Below are 26,876 nucleotides of genomic sequence, written 5' to 3' on the forward strand. Positions count from 1 at the left end.
ATACAACAAACATGTCTGTTCCAATAGTCCACAGAGACACAAACTTTGGAATGCTCCCCTCCACCCTTGGGTAAAAATAAAAAAAAAAGAAAAAATCAAAATTAACTTAGAATTACATACCCATTGCAAAGGCCAGCACTGGATTACATACAGCCTAACTAAAACTTCCCCCTGAAGCCTTGTCACCAGCTGTCAGTTAGCTATGAATAGGTACAGCATTCATCCACTTGGAAAAATGCTTTAGTTGGAAGTACTGCTAAGAACTGTGTTCGTGGAAGTTTCACGTGAAATGGTTTATTATCCCCAGGTCCTAAATCACTATCAGCAAACGTGAAAAAAGCCACCCAATCATTTGTATTTTTTCTGCTTTCACTGACTGTAAGGAAAGACAGACAAAGGGAACACTTTGTGCGAGTGTGTATCATCATTTATTGTAGTTCAAGAGTCAGGAACTGAACAGAGGACACAGCGAAAAACACAAAAGAAAAACAACCTTTTTTTTACAGACTTAATTTTAAAACACTGTGGTTTCAAATCCTTTTTAAAAAGGAAATTCAAGTATCATAAGCAGGGGGCAGTAATACAAAAATGTTTGTGAATATTTTCTTTTTTTAAAAAAAAAAGTAATTCTACATTTGCTGCACCCTTTTTGCTTTGGTAAGGCCAAGCCATGGATACAAATTGGTAAGCAACATAAAAAATGACCCCTGCCCCAAACTGCAGCCTCCAAGAATAAAAGGATCTCTGTGGACTAGTTCTAATGGCTCAGAACTGTCATTTAGCATATATTATATCTGCACCGTTAAAAGAATGGATTTTATTATTTTAAAAAGTCACTGAAGTCCTGGTATTCCCAAGCATCTAATTCTTGGCAGCTGTTGTAATGTATTTCTGTCTCAAGGCTTCTCAGAAATACCAGAGCATCTAGATCAACACAGAGGGACATCTCAAATAACGGAACTTAAAATCCACGCGTCAAACCTTTGCCTTTTTGAAATCATCCTCATCTCTTCTAACACCAATTAAAAAACAAATATGCGAATATGTATAATATAAAAATACGATCCCAAGATTAACACTTTGTTGCAGGCACAGTTATCGCACAGAATATGTTCTTTTGCGGGCAGGGGAATGATTTTGTTTCTTCACAGGGATTTTTTTTTGCATTACAAAAAAAGACAGCAGTGCAGGTTTGATGGGTGGATGAGGAAGAAGGGAGGGAAAGAGGAAAAAGTTACTGTAGCAGCAAAATGTCCAAGTTTCTAACCACAATCAAATTAACGGATATCCGGCTGTAAAAAATAAGGTTGAAGGGATGCTGCCCTGATCCATTCATCTTTGCTAAAATAAGTCAGCTGTAAAAACTCCAAAACGTGACATACTGAAGGACAGTTTTGTAACATAAGCAACTTCCTAATTTGTCCTCCATGTTATTGACCATCGTTATCACTTAAATATATGTACAAGAATTAAGCTGCTTTTCTTTTCGTCCACATGCTTCTGGTCACCACTGCAAGTTAGTGCCAGTGGGCGTGCTAATCCCATCAATAACTTTCAAAGTGTATCTGCCCCACTATTAGCAGAACAGCCCACGCCCTGTTCTTCCCATTGGTGTTGGCGTGCACTGCAAGGGAACTTTTAATGGTCAGCATTCTGCTTGTCTCTCATCCAGGCTTGAATTTGCTCTTTAAGTTCTGGCACTAGTAATATAAAGAAGAAAAAAAAATAATTAACTTGGTTGTTAAGTTATTTAGCAATACTACTATAGGCAAGCTACTTGTGACTAATAGAAATTCCTTTTCTAGAAATCTGATCAGGAATATCTACTATTATTTTCTTCTGTCAGCATATTTTCTGCACAGCTTTCCGTAAATTTATTGCTCATTTACCTATTGCAACAATACCCATTATGCCAGTATTTAGGAAAGCAAGGGTAGTTTGTTTATTTGCAGAAAAGGGGAAAACAAGGAATGAACTTTTCTGTGCAAATTGAGTTTAAACAACTGGTAGTTGTATTGAGGCCTCAACACTATCTTCTGAAAGTATATGGAACAGAAACTACACAAATTGCTTCCCCAGATCAACAGTGCCATGAGTTACTTAAAAGCCAGGATACCTGGTTCCAGCATATTTTCTGTCAGTGTCTGACGATTGAAAGGATCGGTGGAGGAGTTCAACAGATGCCTCAGGATGATTGACCTGTCCATAATAGTTCCAGATGGCAACCTCACAGGATCAGTCATCAGAGTGTCCATGAGTGGATCTGAGCACACAATTATCTCAATCATCAAACTGAAAACATTAAACAAAACTTTATCCTGCACACAAACCTACTGCACAGAACTGAGAATCAGAGTCCCCAGTCAGGAATATTGCTGAAGGTACAGAAAACAGATGAAAGTAGCAGCAGGTTTAAATAAGCAACAGATATGGCCCCAATTCAGAAAGGGAAAAACAGTATAAAGGCTAAGCATTAGTTATTTTCACCATATTTCTTTTTTTTTTTTTTTCTTACTGTTTTAAAGTCCATGTAATAAAGACAAGGCTAGGACTGGACAGTGCAATCCCAGGGAACAACAAACAAAAACACCCCTAGGCTCTTTTCATTTACTTAGTCATTTAATTGAAATGGAGAAGGATGCGAGGCTCCATAAACAATACGTAGTTTCTACTAATATATTTTCATATTTAGAAGCAAAATAACAAAACAAATCCCTCTTGGCCTAACAATTCAGTATTTAGAAAAACCAACTTGCCTCTGAATTCATCCGGAGCATCACTGTAATCAATTTCTGCACGGGCATTCTTGGCAACAATTTCCTCCACTTTCTCTGCCAGCAGTTTGAATTTTTCTATTGCTATGGTTGACTTGATTCCAGCCTTTCTCATCTTTGATATGACCTCCTCAAAGAGCTCTTTGCTGTAGGACCTCTACAAGCAAAGCATAAAACTTTGCTGAGCTGTAGTATCCTAATATGCCATAAAAATTCTAAAAGACCTTTTAATGCTTTTTTAAAACTTCAGAAGAAGGGATCAATGAAACCTCAACATTATGTCAGACAGAGAAGTATGTACATAACATTTTATCTAGCACAAAAATGTCAACTTTGGGGTATAATTATGCTTTTGTAAGAGTCATCACTACTGGAAAACTGTTCAGGACAAAAAAATAGAAGACAATACTAACTAATCAAAATGGTTGAGGCATTCAGAGAGGCTGACTAAAATTATTAGAACTGTTCCTTAGGCAAAACATCTGTCTTGTCACTCCTGTCTGTATTATTTTTTCTCACACCTCTTGCCAGAAAATATATCATAAAAGGTTTTTTGAACCCTAGATCTCCAACCACCATACGTGAAGGCAGCAAGGAAACTGCTGTCTACACCAGCAGAAATACTCTCTAAGCACTTCTTGTGGATCTTCAGGATCATTAACATCCCAGTTTCTCCTGGCTGTAAGAGAATACTGTAACAGAAAAAGACGGTTGCACCAGCTTTCAGTATTCAACATCAAGGAGTACTACAAGGATTATGTCATGATCACTTTGCCATGAAAGTTCAACTACCAAATCTACTACTGTTCCCTCAAGATGATGTGCTGGATGGATTACTTCAAAGGAAAAAGCAGTTTTCTGTGGAACTCCAGTGTTTGGAGTACAATTTATTAACCTCTCCAAAACAAAAACAAAACAAGACACCGCAGCCATCTGCCATACAAAGTAGAAGCAGCATACCCAAGCCTCTCGATGTGGTTGGTGTTCTCCCATGTGGTAGGAACCAAATGACAAATCCTGGTAAAAGCACAGCTGACTCACTCCTTATCATTGATTTCTGTACACACACTTCGAAAGATTGTGAGTCAAACCATGACTTAAAATCTTTTGAAAACAGTGGCTGAAAGTACAAGACTGTCCAGCCCATCCATGGTATTAGTGACTACTGAAAAATGCTTTAAGACAAAAACGATGAGTTGCAAGCTAACAGATACCATGCGGTTTGCTAGTGTGCAATGCAATACCGGAAATAGGTGATAACCTCCTCCTAGCACCCAAACCAACCCCTCTGCCAAACGGGTAAGGCAACTTCAAGCACCTAGTGCCCGCTCGCCAGGCGGGGCAGCATGCAGCACACTGCAGGACAGCAGCCTGCTGCTCACACTGTACAGCTACCTGGTACAACATAGAGACCAACTGCACATCCTATAGCTTCAACTGAAACAATCATTGCTTTCCTGTAAATAAAGCATTAGGCGAGAACTTTTGAAAGCTGCTTATGTTCTGAAGACACCATTTGCTTTTAACTTGGCAATGCTGTGTTTTGGTACCAGCCTTTTAGTAGTCTAGACAATGTTCTTTTAATAAAAATTATTTACACAGTGCAAAGCTGAGTTAAATTACAGAACATAACACAGTAGGTCTCACAGGTTTCTATTTTCTTTGGGAAATTCAAAATATTCACAGTCCCAATTCCCTCATCTACACTATCTCACTCCATGAAATACCATTCGCTACTTAGGACACACGGTGCCCACCCAAACTCCTTACTAATCCACAGAGAGCAGAACTATGGCAACATGCCCAGGGCTTTGTAAATGTTTCCAAATTCCTGCTAATATGTGCTAGGATTTGAAATGGGAGATGTATCAAAACGCTTTTGAGAGATGCTGCCATGATCAAGCACCTTTTTTATTTTTAAATACCAGTAGCAGTTAACCAATTGGGCATTTTCTTACTGCTTCTTTCCTGTCATTGACAGTTTCCAAGATACTAGTCACTCCCCCCAATTTTTATGAAGGGCCACTTTGTTATTTAAGCTTTATTCCAGTTCCCACACCAGCAGGCTTCTTTCTTTTTAATCCCCACGTCATTGCTGTGCATTTTGCTGTAGCTAGCATTGATGAATGAATGATGGACAACATTCTCACTCTCACATATACCGAACAGCATGACAAATACCCTGCATGCTCATTACACACACACACACTCACAGTCTGTCTCAGGAGTGTTACTGCCAGAAATTAAATTATTAGAGAAAAAAGATCATGAGTCACCTCTGCTATCTCTGCTTCACCAGACATGCAAATACAGCATTACGTATTGTAAAACTGCTTCCACTAGAATTTCAAGTAGCCATGGATAATGCTGTTTGCGCCTCTGGATTTTGAAAAGTTTGTGTTATAAAACATAGGCATGGACAGAAGCAATTCAGTAGTTTAACTAACATCATCTTTACAAGAACACAGAGGTGATCAATGGCTTATCTATCTCAAGAATTAAAATCCTGTTAACATTCTGGTCTGAAGACTACCATTGAGAAAGCACCTTGGCAGTACAAAGGTGTCTTAAACGTCCCTTTTATGCTCAGTTTTGTCAGTTTACTACACAGACATTCAGTAAAGTGAAAACAATTTGGAAACAGTCTAGAGAATGATTTTTGGATTGTTAGAAGAGGCTCTTAATCTCAGCTCTGCTTATTCTGTATTTTCTTAATGAGGAAGGGGAAGGGGGAGTCAGAACCCTTGCATTCTTCATTTTTCTCTCTTGCAAAATCAGGACAAGGTACTTCCACTACATCACAATGAGGCAGTAGCTAATAAACAACTAATGCTTGGGAAATTTCCCGTGTATGCGAAGTGCTATGGAAGTTTGTGTGTCTCCAAGGGACAAAACACTTGGAAAACAAACCTATCTACAAAGAGCAGAGAAAATATGAACGAATTATTTTCTGGAAGAAAAATTGCAAACACATGATGGAAACTGGGTGGCAGCATACAAATAAAATGGAACTCTTCTGGAGAATCCTGCAAAGTTCTGTTTGTCCACAACACTCACTCTTCCCCCTTATCTTTTGGGAGCTCACCTGATCATCAGCAATTGCTTTAGCAAAACGAGCACAATCTAGCTGTAGATAAATATCCGTCAGTTGGTCCAACAGCTTCTTTGGTTCAAACCCATATTTCTCAGGGTTTTCAACTTTTAGGTCACGGCACTTCGGGCCACATAGTTGCTGCAAGTTAAAGTTCAACATAGCAGCCAATCGTGGTCCAAGTTCCTACAAGACCAAAGTAAAACAGATCACAGCATGAAGGCAGATATAAAGTAGATTATCATTAGATTTGCATACAACAAGATCTAAAATTATTAACCAATACAATTATTTCGTCGGCTTGCAGGAAGTATCTTTTCTTTATACATGCTTTCGATAAAAAAAAGCAACCTAAACAGATTCTGTCTAGAAGGATCACAACATCTCAGAGACTCAAGTAATGCTCTTAACATCAAATAACCTCAAGAGAAATTAGATTTCAATGCAGTTAGAGTTGGAGAAAGGTGAGGTGAAGGGAGACAAAGGGCCAACAAACATTTCCAGAACATTATCCAATAGCAGAGATGTTGAGAGAAGCTAGAAACTAAGTTAACTCCGAGGACTTACAGGTCTGAGAAAAGGCTTTTGAACCTGCTTGGTAAGGATATGGAACATATCAACAGTTTCTGTTGCCAGGGCGAGATATGAACGAGAGACACGCTCATCCTGAGCAAGCTGTGACTGCCGGGCCTGCTGCTGATCCTAGAAAATAAATATTGAGTGGTTAAAATGTTACGTCCACAGCATTTCCTTCCTTATCACCAATCAAAAAACCTGAACAGCCACAAAGCTAACATGATCTAGGAAGGCAAAAGAACAGACTGTAATTCAAATCCACAACACATTTTTAACTGAAGATGTAGCTCACTTTTACTACCTATTACTAAACTGAAGTCTGCACTAATTTTCCAGAATTCTGCAAAAGTAAAAGTGAATACAAATGGTATCACAAGACTCCAAGTTTAGTGAGTCTGCTTACATCCTGGAACTGCTCCTCAGAACTACAAAACTGAGTTATGTTTCCTTTCCATCCAAATGCCAATACTTCAAAATCAGCCTGGAATCTGAGAGTCAAGAGAGGTTTTCCTAATTTACGTACCACCATAAGTAACACCAGTTACACTGGAACAATCTGCAGATTAAAGACCAGATCATTTTGTCACCACAGTAATGGCTCTGCCTTGCTAGCAGGCATAAACAGGAACAAAGACTTCAGAAGAGCAAACCAGAATAAAACAAGATTTAACAAACAAGATCTTGATAACTTTTCTCTTCAGACTTTTTTTTTTAATTGATAACCTTAAAATAGAAATACCTGACCTTGGTAGGTTAGCACACAAAATTATTGTTAAATCAGGCTAATTAATCGTTAGCTAATCATTAAATCAGTACTCTAATTGTCTACACCAAATCTACACAAGATCAAGGCATTAACAAAATAAAAGCGTTATTTCCTCGAGGTCAATTCAACTGGCGAGCATCTTCCACAACCTCCTTCAAGAAGGTTAAAGTCTTAGTTTCTCCATTTAGTATTTTAAGTGCACAGCAATTTAAAACTTTATACTATTTCCACGTCACACACTCTTTGCCAGCCACAACATAACTATGCAGAAGGATGTTTTTTTGCAGAATGTCATCCAGAGTGACCACAGCCATACTGGCAGCAAGAAAAAGCATTGAGAACTGCTTCTCATGAGCAGCTCTTTGGTGCTGCCCCTTATTAAAAAAATTAAAAATGGTCTTGTATTGAAAAATTAAAAATAAGTAAAGGGCACTTTGAAAAACAGCTCTGTTCACCCTGGGCAGCAGGTCCCATTGTTCTTTATTCTTCATCTCCTCTTGCACTTCATGGATACGTTTTAGGGACTCCAGACTCTCATCCAGCAAGAAAGTTGTGTCATTTATCAGCATGTTGATGTAGCGAACAAACTGCTTCCCAGAGCTGAAAACATTGAAACACAGTTATCACTGCAGAGTAGATGGGTGTGCAGAGCAGACTGCAACCCCAGCAACACACCTGCTGCACTGTATATTCTGAACAATGACCCCATTCCCCAAGCCAAGTTGATTGTGATGTCCAGAGCTCAGCTTTAGAAACACTCCAGTTCTACTGGAAGGGGCTGTCATTTAAAACGCGATGGAAAGCAGCATCGCCCATTCCCAATGGTAATGGCCTCCTCAGCAGATCGCATGACAGTAAGCAGCATCACACACAATTTCTTACTCACTTGAACTCTTCCATAAATGTACCATGGTGAGCTATGTTCTGCCAGAGGCTTTTGAAAATGGTGCTGATGTGGTAGCGGATTGTAAACTTGTCGTAGAACTCACTAGTTGCTCCAGTATGTTCAACATCTGAAAAAGAAATCAGATCCCAGCACTGAAATCAAAACTTGTTCCCACCGGGATTCCCTAAACCTCTCTAGTAATAACAATCCTTTCCTACTGTCTCCCATGTGATGTCCTTCAAGCACCAAGCTTTAAGTGATTAAATTCAATTCCCATTCAGAAATCTCCATCATAATACCTACTTAAAAGAGCACTGTCCATTACCTAATCCACAACCGACCTCATTCCTGAAGAAAAGCCTCAGAAAACACACCTTCTGCTGTATTCAATTCTACTCTGTCCTACATGACTAAATTTCAATACTAAAAAAGCACTGGAAACATTACAGCAAAAATAGTTCCATGAGTGCAAGGACACCGAGAAGCATATAAATTTACAGGACTTGCAAAACCACTGTCAGAAAGTTTTAAATCCTAATGCTCCCTCACAAATCAAAGAAGCCTTCCAGTTTGGAATCTAAACATCACACAAAACAACATTCACATCAAGCTACAGTGCTAGAGCTGTCAGTGCACAGCAGCTGTGGAAGGACTAGAATTCTCAAGGTTCCCCCTAATGTTAGTTTCACCTGATTCCTGAGCAGCAAAGCCTTGTCTTTCCAAAATCTACCCTGAGTTGTTTTTTTTGTTTGATTTTTAAAAGGTCACAACAGCCAACACAGACTTTTGTCCTATAATACTCACTGCTTACTGTACAGTCACAGAACTATAGATGAAGCACTTACCTGTGTAAAACTTCATCAAGGAGGGGACTAACAATTTAGTGGAGAGAGGATGATTCTCGATCATTTCAAAGAATTTCTGGGTCCGGGGCTGAACAGCTGGATTTGTCATGAACATCACCTCTACCAGCTTGGCGACTAAATAAGGATTTCGGATGTAGTTCTGGTTGCACAGCATCACAACAAGGAACATGACTATGTCCTGAGTACAGGGCTCATAAAGCACCTGAGGAGCATATCTGAAAGGATGGACATGAGGAAAATAGAGTGAAAAATCCCAACCCTGTATTAAAAACAAAAGCTTTGCTACATATATCAAGTTCAGGTATCTCTGAACTTCCTATAACAGGAGGAAATTCTTTACTCACAGGGTGGTGAGGCACCAGACCAAGTTGCCCAGAAAAGCTGTGGATGCCCCATGCCGGGAGGTGTTCAAGGCCAGGCAGGATGGGGCCCTGGGCAACCTGGTCTGGTGGGTGACATCCTTGCCCATGGCAAGGTGCGTGGAACTAGGTGATATTTAAGGTCCCTTCCAACCCAACCCATTCTATGATTTTACAGTCTCATTAGCAATAGGAAAAACTGAAGTCATTTTACTGTTGTTTCTGGCTATCTCTACAGAAAACAGATTATTCCTCTTCCAAGACGTTTTGCCAGCTGTTCACGGGCAGCTTAATTTTGACCCAATTCCAAACATTCTCTTCTGAAACAGTGTCATATTCTTTTGTTGCATATCATAGTAGCGCTTCATAGCAAATTTGCTATAACAGCACCTCAGAAAAGGAAAAGCAACCATTCATCTGCTCCTCATACATAACAGCAAAGTCTGAATTTGAAGGCATGTTTCCAGGAGGAAAGTGACCAACTTCAGAATTACACCCAAACAGCATTCACACCTGTCCTAACTGCTAAAACTATATATTTCATCCCATCACATCTATAATAGAAGGGATTTTATACTTCTTAAGCCATGACTTTTTTAAAAATATTATTCTAGTGATGATTAACCCTAACATGAAATCAAAAGGTCTCAAGCTCCAAACTACATAACTCCAATAACTACAGAATAACTAGCAAACTACTTTCACACCCTGAATTTGTGCACACCACCTGTTACAGGGGTAAAGGGCAGTACAAATTTTCTTCAGAAATCACTTTTACTTACTGTACAATAAAAAATAAAAATTCAGCAACATCTTCCACGTAAAACTCAGGCAATGCTGCAAATACTTTTGGAACTTCAGGAGTTAAAGGCAGCTTTATGCTGTAGAATGAAAGATGTAACAAAGAAAACAATGAAATACCAGGGTTAAGGAGCAAGTGTCCTGAGTTCTCTTACAGAATTCACCTATGGGAACACTTCACAAAAGATCTAACATTAACTTTTCAAAAATCTATGCCAGTGCTTCAGATCTACTAACCACACCTGAGGGTTGCTTCCCACCTACCCCACACCCTCCAACCGAACCTTCAATTATGAATAAGACACACATTCCATGCAAGAATGTATGTCTCTGACAAAAATTAATAATATAACTTATACATAGGAATGTAGGTAGATACTGTAAAAAACACTAAAATTCTAGAACAGCTAAACTCAGTAAACTCAATAAAACTCAGTCTACCATGATCAGATCATGGATACAATTTACAGATAATCCTGGCACTTACTTGGGATAGGCAGGGTCGAGAATGCGAAGCATCAGCTGAATAACCATGCCATAGAAATTCAGACATCTCCTGAGGAAGTTCTCATCCAGCAAACCAGCATCTGCACAAGCCTTGCACCTCACCAGTTTCTGCAGAAGATACAAACAAAAACTATTCCAGGGAAAGAAAACATAAGAGGAAAGGAAGACTAGACCTAAAGCTAAATCAATGTATTTGTGAATTATGACAATTGTACAAAGGTCTCTTCTTAAAAGATGCACTTAAAACAGGGCACTAAAACCTCAGTATAACACAAAGAACACAAAATGCAGGCAGTTGCATGGACAGAGCCTTTTACTAGCTCTAAGGGAACAAAAAGAAATAACATAAGTGTCAAACTGGGAAAATATGCAATTAAAGTCATTTTGCTCATACAGCTCAGGAAATTTTTATCAACTTATACGAGGAAGACCTAAGGAGGACGGACACCTTCTAAGAGGACCCCCAGTGTATTCACCTTTCCAAGAACGCTACATGAGATGAGGGAATTGAGAGTTGTCTCCCATTTGGGCATGGACTGCGCACAACTACCCCGATCAAATCACAATCCCTCTGCTGTTCTCTCTCCAACAAAAACAGTATTTACTTCTTTCTCAGGAATACTGGCTAAATTAATCTTGGCATTACTTCAAATTTTAAAGTCACAATTCACATGATATTGTGTCATGACCACCACTTAGTATAGTCAAAATAAGCTTTAACATGCTCACATGGTTTATAGTTTCTTTAAAGTGGTGCTTTTGAATCATTACTGTGAATTTGTATTTAAGTACTAGGACAAAATAAACATACAGACAGTTTGACAAAGGCATTTTATTGTGATCCAAACCACTTACAGACCTTAAGCTGTGTCTTGCAGCGTTTTAGCATTTCTCGATGCCTAGTAGCCAAAGGAGAATCCTTCCATTGACTTTCATTGTTTTTAAGATCTTCAACAGTCCTGAAAACATGCAATAACTGGTTATCATGAGAGGGGATACGTATTGCCAACTGCAAGGCATTTAACCTACCTATCTGCTAAATAAAGAGGAAAGATGGAAAAAAGTGAGGAAAAATGGCAATTATCTTCACAGAAGATACTCACCACAGTCACAAGGAAATAAACTGCTCTTGTAAATGCAGATGTAACATCTGCAGTGTGCATTCAAATGGACTATATACACTAGCTCCAACATACATGCCCATTAGACAAATCAGAACACTGAAAAAGTGGGGTGAAACAACACAGAAAGGATCCATCCTGCCTGGCAAACTGGTTTTAGTCACTGTATTTAAAACACAAATTTTCTTTTTTTCATAGTCAAGTCCACAGTCACTCTAAAGGAACGTTAAAAGGATGTCATTAGAATTAAACCTGACACACAGAAGGGCTGATCTTGTTAACAACCAGATATTTAAATATCTCACACCTTCTAATATCTAAAAGGAAAATGGAAAGCAATCAACTAATGAAGAAAAATGGGTGCTGACAACAGAACTTGTTAAAAAACACAATACTTTCCCTTTCTGAGAGAAGGTGCAAGTCTGCATCCTGGGCATCTTCCCATTCTCTACTGCTGTAAGACTTGGCAGCTTTGTTCTGCCCTTCTCATCCTCCACTCCCCATCAAATACAAGTTTTGCAGAGGAACAGTATGAAACATGAATAGTCTGTAGTCTCCCTGCCAGCATAAGGGCCATTAAATCAAGACGGTTGATATTACTGCCCTTCCCTCACCTACTTTGTCACTCTGCCCTATATAAAGAGGGAACTTAAATGCATGTTATACACACACACACACAATTAACACTGACAAATCCTGCTTACTCCTATACCTTAACTCTTTTTTAGAAGGGCAGCTGATTAGAGCAAAACTTTATATACTGAACTATATGAATACGATCCCTTTTCCTCCCTCCTCTAAATACAAATTCCTTTCCACATCAACCTCTGCCTACAGCAGAAAAATATCCAGTCTACTTTCTTTATTACCAACATCTAAATACGTTGTCTGGTGTTGCAAACAACTAGGCAACTTATGGAAAATGCTGAGCACTAAGCTCCTATTGAAGTCAGTGAAAGCCAAGAGCTCTTTGATGCACTCTAGCACTACATGTAGACTGCTGCGTAGGCAACTCGTTTTCAACAACTCTAAATAAGGAAAAGAAATAACTTCTTCTTCAAGCCGAATGTGTAGCTTATTTACAAATAATTCAGTCTGTTTATTTGAAAATATTTTCTTCTTTCAAGTATACTGACCCTTCCTGCTCTGTTTTCTGCAGCTTCCCAAGTTCTTGGCCTGCATGAGCTTTAAAAACCAAAAATGAAATCACTATGAATGCAGTCCAAAAATCCTGTAATGAACTCATGGTATTACTGCCAAAGAACATTTACCAAAATGCAGTGAGTGCAATTATAAACAATGGAAAATACTGATGATACAAAAAATCATTCTAATTTTAACAGAGTATTCTTCGAGGTTTAGCAACTATAAAAGTCTATTTGGCTTTACGCCAAGAGAAATGGAAAACAGCAGTATCTTCAAGTCAACATCAAAACTTCTATTTATAATTTTTAAAGTGGTAAACCACATGCTGAAAGACATGTACATCCATAATATTAAGAGTTTACTGTTGAAGCCTTTTTAACAGATAATACAATTAGTTATTCCACCTTGGAAACCAAGGGAACAAGGCAAGTATCTTCTGCAAAACACAAAACAGCGCAAGCACAGCTAATGCTGTGCTGTTTCTGAAACTGTAAGTCATCTGCATGACTTCTATTTATCAGACATGTAAACTTACATGCAATCCTATGGCTACGCCAAAGAGCCCAAGCATCCACATACCATATTAAGTTATAATAAATAGTGTTAAGTCATGTCATGGAATCTGAAATACTCTGAAGATCAATCCAATCCTCTTTTAAATGGAAAGGTCTTCTCACCAATTTGAGCTGCCTTGTGTAAGTAATATCCTCCCTCCTATTATTACTTGCATTCCTGATGCAAGCCACAGTCCCTTAATGTAAGCAAAATCCATAACTGCCAGAAGTATCAGATTAACAAATGGTTACAAATGATCTCTGACAATTTGTTGCTGAGTATCCTCATTTCCATGAAGTTTGTAAGACTTGCCATCATGGAAAAAAAAGACGTTGGTAGAACAGCAGGGGACATACTACATAACAGCTTCTAACCTGTTGAGTTCCCTGATGGCCCGCAGTCTACGTATGTACCGACGGCAGCTTGGCAGGATGGAGAGATGATGGGCATGCAGGGTTAAGAAGAAACATTCTGTTGGAAATTTCGGCTCAGAAAATGGAGACGGATCACTGTCTAGAAAACAAACAAACAAAAAAGTGTTGGTGAAGAAGTTAACAAAGAGACTGCCTTATGTAGGGGTGAGACCTTGAACTCTTTTTCTTTTCTTTACATCAAGTTTCTTTACATCAAGTAAGAGCAGACAGCATCGAGAAAAAAACACATTTAAAAATATGGGAACTATCTGCTAGAATCAAGTACTTCCATGTGCCTCCAACAGCAAAAACACAAAGCAGAGTAAATGTTCAAAATATACTCAGTAAAGCACTCACAAAGCTCAGCAATCCAGGCTGCAACATCCTCCATTGTTGCTTTCACTCTCGTCTCATCTGTTGGGAGGTCAATACGACACCTGGGATGAAATATGTACATGGGATCAACCGTTTCCAGCTTTATCTTCGTACTTAGTTGCTGCAGTACCCATAGGAAGTTGAGCATAAAACCATCTGTAGATACCAAACGATCATCTGTCTGTAGAGACAAAGGAAATAGTTCAAAACCTAAGTTTAGAAATAGAAGCGTATTTTCTGATGCTTTAATAGTAGTCAACAAAGTATATCAGTTCAAGAAAAGGGAGAAGCGAGTAAGAACACGGATCTGTAAGGCCTTCCTGACAACTGGAAGATCATTTACTAACATATATTGTCTTTTTCTTTCTCTATGGTTCATGTTCAAACAGGCATTCTCAGTAACATTAAACAAACAAAAGTAGTAGAAAACATAAGAAATGAAAAGGCTTTAAAAGTGTTTCTTTCAGGAATGGTTTGCTACAGGTAGTCAGCGACAGTTGTTTCAAATAGTTGCTGAGTTTCAATTTGTAACTTCTATCCTAAACATAAAGTTTCTATTCTTCATTGGAATTTCACAGAAATACAGTGATGGTTCCAAATGTTTCCTTTTGAAATTGGAGTTGAAGACAACGATTCAAACTCCAGTTGTTCAGAATTCATGCACAATAAATGAATGCAATACATTAATTAAACGATGACAAAATAATGCCCTGGTCCTTCATTGGAACCACACCAGCTCATATCTGCATTACTCTTTTTATGGGACCACACAAGCAAAGCTTAGCAACTTACCAACTGGGGAAAAAGGGTTTTTAAATACAGCCAGCTGGAAGAAAACCCTCAGACTGGAGTGTGTTTGTTTTTGGGGGGGGTGAGGGGAGAGTTATAAAGCAGAATCCTTGTTAATGAAGTGACATGTCAGTCCCAAGGGAGGAAATAACACAAGTTGATCAAGTACATAGAACAGAATTATTTCAGAAATGGGAAATGTACTGAAAGAGCTGATAACTGATGACACAGCTTCCCGCCTGCTGTAGTACAAAAACAAAATTCTTTAGTATTCCATTCAAGAACCACCACTGCACCAGGCATCTAGTGCTAGTTCCGTAAGTCACAGAAAGAACTTTTCCTTTATTTACCTGCATTTGTGCCTTCTTCATGTTGGCATTGACAACAGCTGCCATGTAACTGAGAGCTGCTTCTCGAGTTTCACCATTCAGTAAAATACTATGTAAAATCTTGAACAGTTCTTGCTGGAATTTCAAATAAACACCATGTCAGGTTGCACAGACTTTTCAACATTGTATTCCTGCTATCTATTGCTTCGTATTTTTATGTTCTACAAATACCACTTGCTACAGCTACTGCTATGATCCTATTTGTCAAGATTATATGGACGCATTAATTACAACATTAGTTACAGAAAGGATGTATACGGAAGACAAGCGCAACACAGATCTAATATAGAAGGCAATTTTTATTTATTTATTTTTTTACTCATCCTAACTAATTGTTCTAATACTTTCTGAATTGGCTTACAGCCTTAGAAAAAGGCTTGTAGAGCTCATCAACTTTTTTTCTTAATTCCCTTCAGCCATATCCTAACAGACTTCTTGTTAACATAGATGAAGAATATAATATAAAAAAAATCTAGTTTCTATGTGAACACTCTCCCCTGCAAAACCACAACATTTTTGCAGTTGTTTACACACAAGGACACTTACCCTTGCTAATTCCAGGTAATGTTGCAAGGACTGGCTAACAACCCGGGTGTTTTCAAGCGTGATGGCAGGCCCTGAGAAGTACTTTTCAACTACTTTGTTCTGGAAGTGGAATGAACATTGGCAAACATATTAAACACATTAAAAATAAAGCATGCTACTGTCAACATCCTTCTGTAACACTTACATCATCTTCAGCAAAGACAGAGAGACTGAAGAAGGCTCCAAGATAGGAAAGTCTTTGCAGTTCTCTTCCCGCACCTGTGCTTAACGATTTAGGCAGCCACAAGGGTAAAGAGACAACCTAGAAAATCAGAAAAACAGCAAGTTGACCATAAAGTTGCCATGTCAACCATACTCCTTTATCTGCACTGTCACTATTCAGTGTTTAACCACACACCCTTGATTCTTCAAAATTCAGTCATACTGTTTGGTAAATGGGAATTCTCCTCAGCATTTCAGAAATCTAAGCAAGTTAACTTCGTTCTAGTTTTTCTAAATTCTCAGGGAAAAGGACTTCCTTTATGAGTTTAAAGTGAACTATTATTTAGCACGAGATATTACATTAGTCCCTCTTCAGAGTTCTAAGGAAGATTATAAATGTAGATTGTATCAGCCAACAAACTAAGTTACATGATTCATTTAACTTGAAAATCAGCCTGGATACACTTACCAAACTGCACATGGGGTGTGTTTTCCCAAACTTGATTTCACAAAGTTCACATAGTGCCTATAAGGAAAATACAAGAAAAATTACTTGTGTGTGTAATTCTTAGGTAAGCTGTCTGCAAATAACAAGATAAACATTGTAAACTGCTGAAAAAAAGAGCCAAACCTTTTTCCCTCAATCAGTGGGAAAAAGAACCAAAAAAAAAAAAGCTAGAGCACACCCTGCTCCCATTTTAGTTCTTAGATCTGTTCCAAAAAGTTTCCATCTGTCTCAAAAAAGCTAACATCTCACCAGATAATAAGATATTGCACTTATTTCAAAAATTAGCTGTGCAAATTATTTGCTTGTTCAGAAAATAACAATAGCTTCGCTGGGCGCCTGAACTGCCACATAAAAGTCATTAACAATAATAAATAGAGCAATTGTACTATACATACACCAAGGCCTTTGTCTTTTGAGTCAGAGTGGAAAAATGTCAGATGAACACAGTAGCCAGAAACAAAGAATCCTATCCCAGATCTCTAACTCACTTTCAACTGCAGCACAGAAAAAAGAAAGCAGTTATAACAGACGATTTTGAAAACACAAAAATACTGTAGGCTTTCACGTATCCCGCTTCTCCTGCATTTTATTTTCTCATACTTCAATTACACTGCAGCTAGTAACTATATTCCTTCTTTTTGATGCACACTGTGCCCACTAAAGATGACCAGAACGGAGTATCATTTTCAAATGGCCCTTACTGTACCTGACAGTCAAACTTGCAACAGTTTGCAATTTAACATGGAGGGGAGTTGATTTGCAGCACACACCCCCGTCCAACTAATTTCTGGAGTTATAAATTAAACTCGAGATATGAAGGAATGCCTTTATTGGCACGATGCACTGAAGATCTTAAGATCCGAAGGTACTAGCTGACAATGCTCAATTTAGTCAAGAATTTAGCTTGCTCTTATGTGGCCATGCATGCTGTTCCGAAGATTTTTTTTGTTTTGTCAATAAAAGCAGCAGGAGGGAAGCAGATCGAGGGACTAAAATACACACTTTAAAAAAAACTTTTCAGACAGGGAACATTACATTTTCCTACAGTACACAGCCATCAACTCATAATTTTGGTTTTAATGCAATAGATTTTAATTTGCTACATACACAAGTGAGTCCAACAAATATGGTTATGAATTAGTCCTTATTTCCCAGACTTAAATTTGGAAGAACTTAGCATCCCCAGTATTTAACAAGTATGCATGATGAAGTCCATACATTTGTTTTATATAGAGCAATTCATACAAATATTTGAATAACCCACTATACCAAGTCTGCTGTACCTTACGTTTGAGATATCACTGACTTTACAACATCTCATATCACATTAAGCTTTCAGTATCAAGTTTAATATTAACCCACTAACCAAAGGAGATCCCAAAATGTTAAAGTACATTATCTTGTATAGAATTTCCTTAAGTTATCAATAATCATGAAGGAAAAAAAAAAACTTGTAGTAACGTACAGCCCTTACCATAAGGGGGTATTTAAAATTGTCACTATCAAGGGAGCACTCTTTGGAAGCTAGAGCCAGGCCTTGTAAGATGGGGATAAAGATCTGTAAAAACAGAAATAGATTACTTTCTTCAAGAATAGGAAGCAATCAAATGACACAGCATGAAATGCCTGCTCATTCTTCAAATACTGCAAGTTACACTACAGAAAAATTAAGATCTTCTCTCCAAATTTCCTTCAGTTATGTCAGGGAACATTTCAATGCCTGAATGCACAAGAGTATCAATGCTAAAAAAAAAACCACAACAGCTTTCAGCCAATTGTTTTGCTCAAAGCTTTGAAATAAGATCCATAAAATGGCATTTTTTGTTACATGCTGAGAAAGTTATCTGGCCTGAATCTTCTCTGTAATCTGATGTAGCATAAATGATATATTGACTTCATGCCTGGGCATAACAGCTTACGCACACAAACTTCTTTCCAAGCACTTTTATGCATCTTGCCTGATCATTTTCTAACTTGTTTCCACTTTGCAAACTAAATAACCCCAGAAATATATATATTTAGATGTAAAACTAATAGATACAAGCTGAATCTGAAAAACAGTAATGTTAGCATTCCAACAGAATCAGGTGTTATTCCATTAAGTTTTCTGCACGTGGAAACCACAAGGGGAAGCACACATTTCATACAAGATCACTGGAAACAGTGTGCTTGTGTACAAGTGTGTTTGTTAATCACACAAATGAGCACAAGTACTGTGGAGATCTCCAACAACTCGATAGCCAAGCTGGTATCAATTTATTTGCCTATACACTTGGGGAAATCATACAGCTTTAATTTTTACATGTCATGGAAGTAAGTTGTTTTTGTGCTGGTAAATTGTAAGTGTGGTAGGTGTAAAGATAATAAGCAGTCATCACAGACTGTTATGAAAGAGGAAGTGACATCTCAGTGAACTACTCTGACACACAGGATAAGCTAATGTTTTTCAGTCATCTCCTCCATAAAATATAAAGACTTCATGACCTAGGATTTGCAAGGCGTTCTTAGCACCTTAGATATAAGCTATTACAGTTGCAAAGAATAGTAAAAATAGCAAGATAGCAATCTTCTGTAATTATATACAGAACTATAATTTTTTTTATATCTTAGATATACATTTTTAAGATATTTTGCAGAGAAACAGACGGATGGAAACAAAATCAATCCTGTAATGTAGATCGGTAATACAGACATATTCTGAGTAGCATACTTCAACATTTCATAAATGTGCACTGCTTAAAACACATTTAATAAAGAGAATCACCAAATAAGTTGGTCATCTTCACAAAACCATAAGCGAGTTACAAACTCCTTTTGTTTAACAGTTTGCTAGCCATTGAAGTAATAGGTACAGAACTATGACATGCAGAATAAACTTTTGAAGAGATGCTCTCTTGGATATGGAAATCCTCCAATTTTTATTATTTTTTAACCTATGCCTTACCTGTTTGAACACCTCTTCATCCTGATACGTTGTTCTCACCAATTCTTGGATGAAACCAAACGGGAGATTCCTACACAGCATATAGGGTACCAGCAAAGACTGCTGCTGCAATGACCTTTATTTATGTAAAAGAAATGCAAAACTATTGATTACTAGCAGAAAAAAAACACAGACATCACATTTAAGGATGTGCCAGAAAGTAGATCATCCATATGTAGACACCTGCTCTTTTCAGAAGTAACCAACCTTGCCTTCTCTAGTGTACTTGTGTAAAGATTATTCTCAAGCAGATGCTGCTGCCAACATCACACTTCAGTTTAATGAGTCTGGAAGAAAATAACGGCTTCTGTGTAGTAATTGGCTCTGCCTTCTACTCCTCTCTAATGAAAAGACCTTTTGTTAATCTCAGCTAGTGAAAGAACATTTTTTGTTGTTTTACCAGCATTAAGAAAAAAATTAACATTAGTCTGTGCTGAATTAATACAGTCATTACTTTTAACTGCTCCCGAAGTTTCTGCAAAAATATTTTTGTCTTATTACATATACAGAACTTATTCCAGTGTCAACACTGATTCACATAAAGACAAAACTAATCTCACAGCACAATGGATAAAAGGTACAGTTTGAAAGATAATCAAGTAGCTATCTATTTCACATCCCCCATTTAAACTGTTCCAATCAACCTGAACTGTTTTATATAAACACAATTTAAAAGCACCTAAATTGCTCTCCAATGTATTAATGGGAGTATTCAATAGCAAAAGAGTAAATTATTCTTCTGGCACATAAATGTATCCTGTTCCAAAAACTTAGCCTTTTTTTTTTTAACCTAATCTTCAGAAGAAAATAAATCCCCAAACAGTCTAGCTTTCGTGATTAACGTCAGCTGTATTTACCTTGGTTGCGTTAAGGATCCCTGTAGCACCAAAGCAGCATGTGAAATGCACTGTGATCGAATGTTGCTCAGTAACTGACTAACTGTCGGCTGGCTACACATCTGATAAAAAATAAGGTCATTTTAATACAAACTAAAAGTATTCAGATACAGAACAAGCAGACAATATGATAAACTTCTTAATTCATGTAGTATGAATGTAATATGCAAATTAAAATTTGCACTACTTCAGCTAAAAACTTACAGTTTATACTTAGAAAGTTGTGTTTTGTTTTGCTTTTTCACCTAGAAGCAAAGCTTACAGGAAAATACACAAACCTGGTTGGGAGCTGGTCTCATGAAAGTATGTTTCACATAGAACAAATGCCAAGTAAATGCAGAAGATCCAAAAATGAAAGACAGCTTCTAATAGAGTGCTTATTTTAGAGATGTAAAGCATATACAAGATTCAGATATGATGATCTAACAAGTTAGAGAGTAAATTCTCTAAATCTGTTTCTACAAAGCCATCAAGAACGAACTACCCATTTCCACTAACTTTCCCCACTAAAGACTAAGAGTCTGCAACAGCGCTGACATGATTTCACTCTGCTCAAATATACCTTTGGTGCTTTTCTCTCCTCTATTCCAACTCGGTCAAAACACTCAATGAGGTAGTTCAGCATCTCTGTCTCCTTACAACTTTCAATGGTGAAGTGGTCGTTGCAGGAATCAGAAACGCTTGAGCTGCCAGAGCCTCCCATACTTTAAAAACACACACACAAAAAGAAAAGAAACAGAGCATAAGGTGCAGTTCTTCACTCTTGCACAATCTAATAATTTATGAGCTCTTGACTTCTTCTGTCAATTCTCTGAAGACTCCGCTCCATCACACACATGACCTTCTCAACAATTAATACCGTTTCTGTGCCCTATATGAAGAGCTCTCCATTTAACAATTCGTCCGACACACACACTAAAAAAATCCCTCAGCTGTCCTGTAACGAGTGAAGAATTTGTTATCTTATTAAATAAGATATATTGGAGATGGCAATAAGGTGCAAGAAATTAATGGGAATCAGTAAATCATTACTATACGGCAACACTGAAAATGAACAGCCTTTATGTTGCACTTGACATCAACACTCTTTGAACTCCTAAGACATCAAGACACTTCTATGCAATGATGCAACCTCCACACAGTTTCTGCAGAAATCTCTGTGTATATCACTCATGAAATTATAAATTTCACCAACTCTGTTAACACTAGCCAGCCCATGGAAAGCAAAAGTCTCCCACTACAAAGAAGAGACCCCAGATTATAGATGAGGGCTACAGGCAATCATGCTATATACTCTAAGGAAGAAGAAAAAACAAAACAGGAGGGAACACATCCAAGCAACTGTTTCTTTTGACATTTCCACATTAAAGATTATTTAATTTCATCTCAGTTCATTTTAATTCCCTTATAGTAAAATAGGCCATTTCATTAAGTAGCACAGCTACAGGGGGAGAAAAAAGGAAACACTGATATTGTAAACATGAAAACTAAACCCAAAGACAAAACTATGCTTGAGACAAGTGAGAAATTAAATAGGAGAACAGACCCCCAGACTCACAGTCCCAGATTTGTTATCTCAACAGAATTCTTCTCTATGTAACAGCTTAACAAAGCTAATTAAAAATGAAACCCTCATTTTACAGAAGGGAATCAAGATATATTCATCTTATGTAGATAAAATACAAAGAAAATAAATTGCAATCATGTGGATGGTCTATTCCTATTCCTCATTGAAGAAATCAATGTGCACAATCAGGGTGTATTTAAAAGGAAGATCAATTTAAAAGCCCAAAACCTTAAATTTAAAAATAAGAGTATTTTTCCTTAGATGCAGCTTTATAAAAATATGGCTAGAACTACAAACTGCATCAAAATTGGGATTTCCTACAAAATGTAAAATATTTTCTGCTTTACAAAACTAATAGGTAAGGTTTGCAGTCCAACCAATGAATTGCATAAAGGTTATTACTTGTGAAGTATCTAGTAGTTGAGCATCTGAAGAAACGTAACTTCCAGGAGCAGTCTCTTTTGCAGAGAGAATTTGTTTTCAGTTATTCAATTGAAACTAATGCACGTAAAATGTAGCTCTAATAAAATAGTACTAGGTGACCATGAAACCGTGCATCTGTTCTCTGTTGTCTCTTATATGATTTTATGGTTCTAAGGAACAATGTCCTGGTTCTATGATTCTAAGAGGCAATAGAACCTCTTGACTTCTCACATTCAGCTTAAAAATTACTCCTTTAAGAATATCTATTTATTTACAAAATTACTATTTCTGTAGTTACTCATTCTGGTAATGATTTCACTGCAGCAGTAACTGAAATTATTCCAGTGCAGAGCTCATACATCCCCTACAAACATATTGAATGCCTTGGTATTTTCAGAATGCAGTTGCTGCGTAATTGTATAGTCACTGTGTTCATAATTTAACTAACATCTACTGCTGTAGAATGCCAGGACATAATATAGAAACCAAGATTCCAGATGCATAGCAACCTCAGGAATCCTTACCAAAGGCCATGCAACTCAATCCAATATTTACATTAAATTGCTAACAGCAAAAGAATTAAACAAAACAATAGTGAAACACAATCCTAAATTCCATGTACATGTACACACACAAAGGCCTAAACCTCTGCTATCGAGTTCCCTCTCCGCAATTTAGACTGGTATGGAAAAGAGGAGAGGCAACTGGAAGGTCTTCTAGTTAACTGACTTACCAGTAGTGTCCCAACATACCACAGGAACAGTCACGGACAGAAATGCTAGTGGGGGGGTGGGAAAAAGATTTGTCTCATACCAAGTCTTTTAGGGCATTCCTTAATATCCCAAGATACTTCCTAAAGTCTGCACCTAGCCAGTTTTAAAAGGCTTGAGCAATTAGCCTTCCCTGACTTGCTGTAACTGAAATACTTCAAAAAGGATTGGCAGTCTGAAAAAAATCTTTTCATCACATTTGTTCAACAGGAAACATTTTTAAGCTGTCACTGGCTCTGTGTATTACAATAAGACAACGTGGCCAGCCATAAGGCACCTCCAAAGTACTATCAATAGTAATCAGAAACCTGAACAATCATAGAAAATGTTCAAAATACTAGCAAGACTATAGAAGTATCATTTTTCAGAAAGTCTTCCTAAAATATATGGTTTTGTATATCACATTTATTCCCTTTCTCCTGTTTGGGTTGATACAAGACAATTGAGCATTACTTTGGGAATTTTGGTGCATACGATGAAGCTGATGAATGTCAAATTTTAATGGGAAAAGAAAGAATCACCTGCGCCAACAGACAGACAAAGAACACAAATCACTTGGATATGACAAACAACCTTGTAGGAGGGCTGCTCATTTTTTCACATCAAAAACTCACCCCTCATATGAAAACACTTCTGTACGTGCCAAGACCTTGCAGTATTACTCTGCAATGGGATGTAAAACTCGAGATCCTACCCCACATTCACATTTCCAAAAGCTTTTTTTTTTTCTCCTTGGCACATCCAGTGTTCTGTAGGTTGTGTTATTTTTGCACAACTACCTGGCTAGCCTCCAGACAACACTAATAACAATCCTCATTTTGCAGAGTGAAAGGTTTTTGCTATATGATTCCTAAGCCTGTTTCACAGAAAAATATTCTGCTCTTCCCTCCATTCTTGTCTGTTTCAGCTACATCAGCTTCTACTACCTACCACATCAAAACCAGTCAGTCCCCAGCGGGTCCAACTTTCAGGTGTGTTTTCTTTATAGGCTAGAGAAGAGATCCTCAGCTGCCAAACAGCAATGAATCTGAGACAAAACGATAGTGATTGCATCAACTGGCTATTTGCCACTGTATTTTAATATTTGTCCTAATTTTCCAACTTTTGATTAGGAAAACATCAACTGGTTTTAAAATTACAGCCATGGGTGAATAATATTCCTTCTCATAGTCAACGAGGAGTTCAACTCAAGCATCGTTTCAGAAACCATGCTCATTAAACTTAAAAGGCAGCATGATTAACATTTCCTTTATCTTAGTCATCTCTTCAAAAAAATAGCTGACTAACTAGCATTCATTATCCATGTTTATACACCATCTTAAGAACCATCCCAGTCAGCTGCTCGGCTTTACTCATTTCCCAAGTTACTCTGCAAAACACTTGACGCTGCACATACTGTTAGTGCCTAGGCAACCAGACATGCAGGTTACGTTCTCTTTCTCCAATACCTGGACCCAAACTGGACACAAGAAAAATCATCATCTTCATTTTCTTCATCACTACTGTCCTCAGACACATCAGAAACGGCAAGGAAGAGGAGGGAGAAAGGGTTGTCGTATATACTACCACAACAGAAATGAAAAAGGCCATCAGATATTTTTTTTAAGCCGAAAATAATACACAACTTTTCTTTGCAAGTCTGCCAAAAAACATCTTCTCTAAACATGCAGACAACGGATAACCCCACGTTAGTAAAAACCAAGACTATACTAACATGCTCCATGGCACTATTACAAGTTATTCGTGTATCCAAACACCACACAGTCACAAACCAAAAATTTAACAATTTCGGAGACGTTATAAAGAATATGGCTGAAGTGGGAATATTTAGATATCACTGAACAGTATTACAATTGTAAGCTACTGAGCTGTAAAGCAGTGGTTCCAAGACCTTGCCTTTCCATTTTTCCCCCCTGCAGGGAATGGGGATTCGAAGAGCAGCCAGGGAGAAAATGCAGCAGTACTTGGCCCAGCCTACAGAAACAGGCTAATCTGTAATTTAAATGTATGCACTAGGGAATCAAATCTAACACAGCCCAGCAAGTAACAGCTTTCATCAAATCGACTAAAGCCCTACTGAGAAAACTGCTTTCAAAGCAGGAGGTCTGCTTGGTTTACTATCCAGCAGTAGCAACTGAACAGAAAGCTAAGTTTAGCTGGGATGGATGTAAAAAGCGGAGAAAATCAAAACAATATTGCTACCTTTAAAGCAATAGCATACACCTCAAATGCTCACAGAAGCAGCTTTAACATTTTGGCAAAGACAGCTTGTTAGCAAGTCAATGTATTAGTGCAAACCGAAATACAGAAGTCATCTCTGGGTGAGTAGGGTGAGCTCGGCACAAACATAAGTTCTTCCAAATTGCAAGATCATGCCACACCCTGCACTGCACACATGAAACGCACTCTTGTGCTCTTGTGAAATACCTAGAAGGAATCCTGTTCAGTAAAGACGAACGCCTGCGCGAGGTACTGGGTGAAGCAGTAAACAAAGGCGGACCCATTGTTGTGGGTCTCTGTCTGGATGCGGTGACTGGCATGGCTGGAGGGCTCGCAGCCATGACCGAAGGACTTGGTGAACTAGGTGGGATGGAAATATTCAAGGAACGCGGGACAGAAGAAGCTGAAAAGCCTCCAGAATGGGCAACAGTGTATGGCCGGTACCTCGGAGAGGAAGGCTGCATCCAAGAAGGGCTTGTTGCTGTCAGGTGAGAGCTGACAGTAATGGAAGGCACAGAGGTGGTGGCAACTGAACTGGCTGGTGGGGTAAGAGATGAACCAGTCATTGGTACATAGCTTGTGAAATTGGTAGTAGGAGCTGGACTAGTCCCATAGAGACTAAACCAGTTACAGGGGAAAAAGAAAAAACAAAAAAGCAATGATTTAGGATATGAAGAAAAAGGGTAAAGAAGATAAAATGAGCAGCAGATGCCCTTTCCCTTCTGTTGACTCTTCAGCTATAGCTCTGCAGCTCACACACATTAGTCCTTTTTTATTAATGTTGAATAAAACTATGTCACAATCTACACGTTAAGAGCCACAGTCTTTGCTGATGTATGTTAGGAATACTTCTTGGATGAAATGACCTACATGGCTTTAATCTGTCAAATATGTTTCTAGCCACAGCAATGCAACAAAAAAGGGTGAGACTGCAGGGAGACATTCACATGAAAAAGAATGAAGAACTTTTAATATCTATTCTATTTATGGTTCTTGGGACATTTCTATGCCTCTCTAAGTCTACCAATCAATATTAAAGTGAAATCAATATTCAGTTATAATCAGAAGTCACCTGGATAATGAACTGGAACCAAAGGAGCCCACATTACAGAACATAGGGCTGGTTCCTGGGTTGGAGCCTGTGTTTAAAATTAGGCTTCTGTCAGGAGACCGGGCAGTTGCAGCAATTGGCTGTGATGTAGCTGTCAGACTGGCAAATGGGTTTTCATCCCTTGACTGGGTGGACATCATCAGCACTTCCATCAAAATCTGCCCGATCAAGTCTTTAAAATCTGAAAACACTGTAAAGAACAAAAGAGATTTAGTACCCTCATCTACTGTCTTCAAC

General features: G+C 38.0%; 1 protein-coding gene across 3 annotated transcripts in view; it reads right to left on the reverse strand.

Moving 5' to 3' along the window:
- Nucleotides 1–405: 405 nt before the first annotated feature.
- UBE4B (ubiquitination factor E4B) overlaps nucleotides 406–26,876 on the reverse strand; it is a 40,144-nt gene continuing 13,673 nt past the window's right edge. For 2 of the 3 annotated variants that reach the window (XM_080563641.1, XM_080563642.1), the window contains exons 6-27: nucleotides 26,601–26,829; nucleotides 21,111–21,252; nucleotides 20,510–20,610; nucleotides 19,614–19,728; nucleotides 18,144–18,227; nucleotides 16,631–16,687; nucleotides 16,145–16,261; nucleotides 15,961–16,059; nucleotides 15,376–15,489; nucleotides 14,219–14,417; nucleotides 13,823–13,961; nucleotides 11,486–11,585; nucleotides 10,607–10,734; nucleotides 10,101–10,199; nucleotides 8,939–9,174; nucleotides 8,094–8,220; nucleotides 7,663–7,807; nucleotides 6,433–6,567; nucleotides 5,860–6,051; nucleotides 2,757–2,931; nucleotides 2,117–2,263; nucleotides 406–1,700 (exon numbers count right to left, since the gene is read on the reverse strand). In XM_080563641.1, the coding sequence (XP_080419767.1) occupies nucleotides 1,639–1,700; nucleotides 2,117–2,263; nucleotides 2,757–2,931; nucleotides 5,860–6,051; nucleotides 6,433–6,567; nucleotides 7,663–7,807; nucleotides 8,094–8,220; nucleotides 8,939–9,174; nucleotides 10,101–10,199; nucleotides 10,607–10,734; nucleotides 11,486–11,585; nucleotides 13,823–13,961; nucleotides 14,219–14,417; nucleotides 15,376–15,489; nucleotides 15,961–16,059; nucleotides 16,145–16,261; nucleotides 16,631–16,687; nucleotides 18,144–18,227; nucleotides 19,614–19,728; nucleotides 20,510–20,610; nucleotides 21,111–21,252; nucleotides 26,601–26,829 (2,942 nt within the window). In that variant the 3' untranslated portion in view covers nucleotides 406–1,638. Of the gene's footprint in view, nucleotides 1,701–2,116; nucleotides 2,264–2,756; nucleotides 2,932–5,859; nucleotides 6,052–6,432; nucleotides 6,568–7,662; nucleotides 7,808–8,093; nucleotides 8,221–8,938; nucleotides 9,175–10,100; nucleotides 10,200–10,606; nucleotides 10,735–11,485; nucleotides 11,586–13,822; nucleotides 13,962–14,218; nucleotides 14,418–15,375; nucleotides 15,490–15,960; nucleotides 16,060–16,144; nucleotides 16,262–16,630; nucleotides 16,688–18,143; nucleotides 18,228–19,613; nucleotides 19,729–20,509; nucleotides 20,611–21,110; nucleotides 21,253–24,756; nucleotides 24,871–25,735; nucleotides 26,147–26,600; nucleotides 26,830–26,876 lie in introns of all 3 variants that reach the window. The other variant, XM_080563643.1, reaches the window with a different exon arrangement.

The sequence above is a fragment of the Anser brachyrhynchus genome (assembly GCF_964034855.1).
Source record: "Anser brachyrhynchus genome assembly, chromosome: 21".
In the NCBI taxonomy this organism is placed as follows: Eukaryota; Metazoa; Chordata; class Aves; order Anseriformes; family Anatidae; genus Anser; species Anser brachyrhynchus.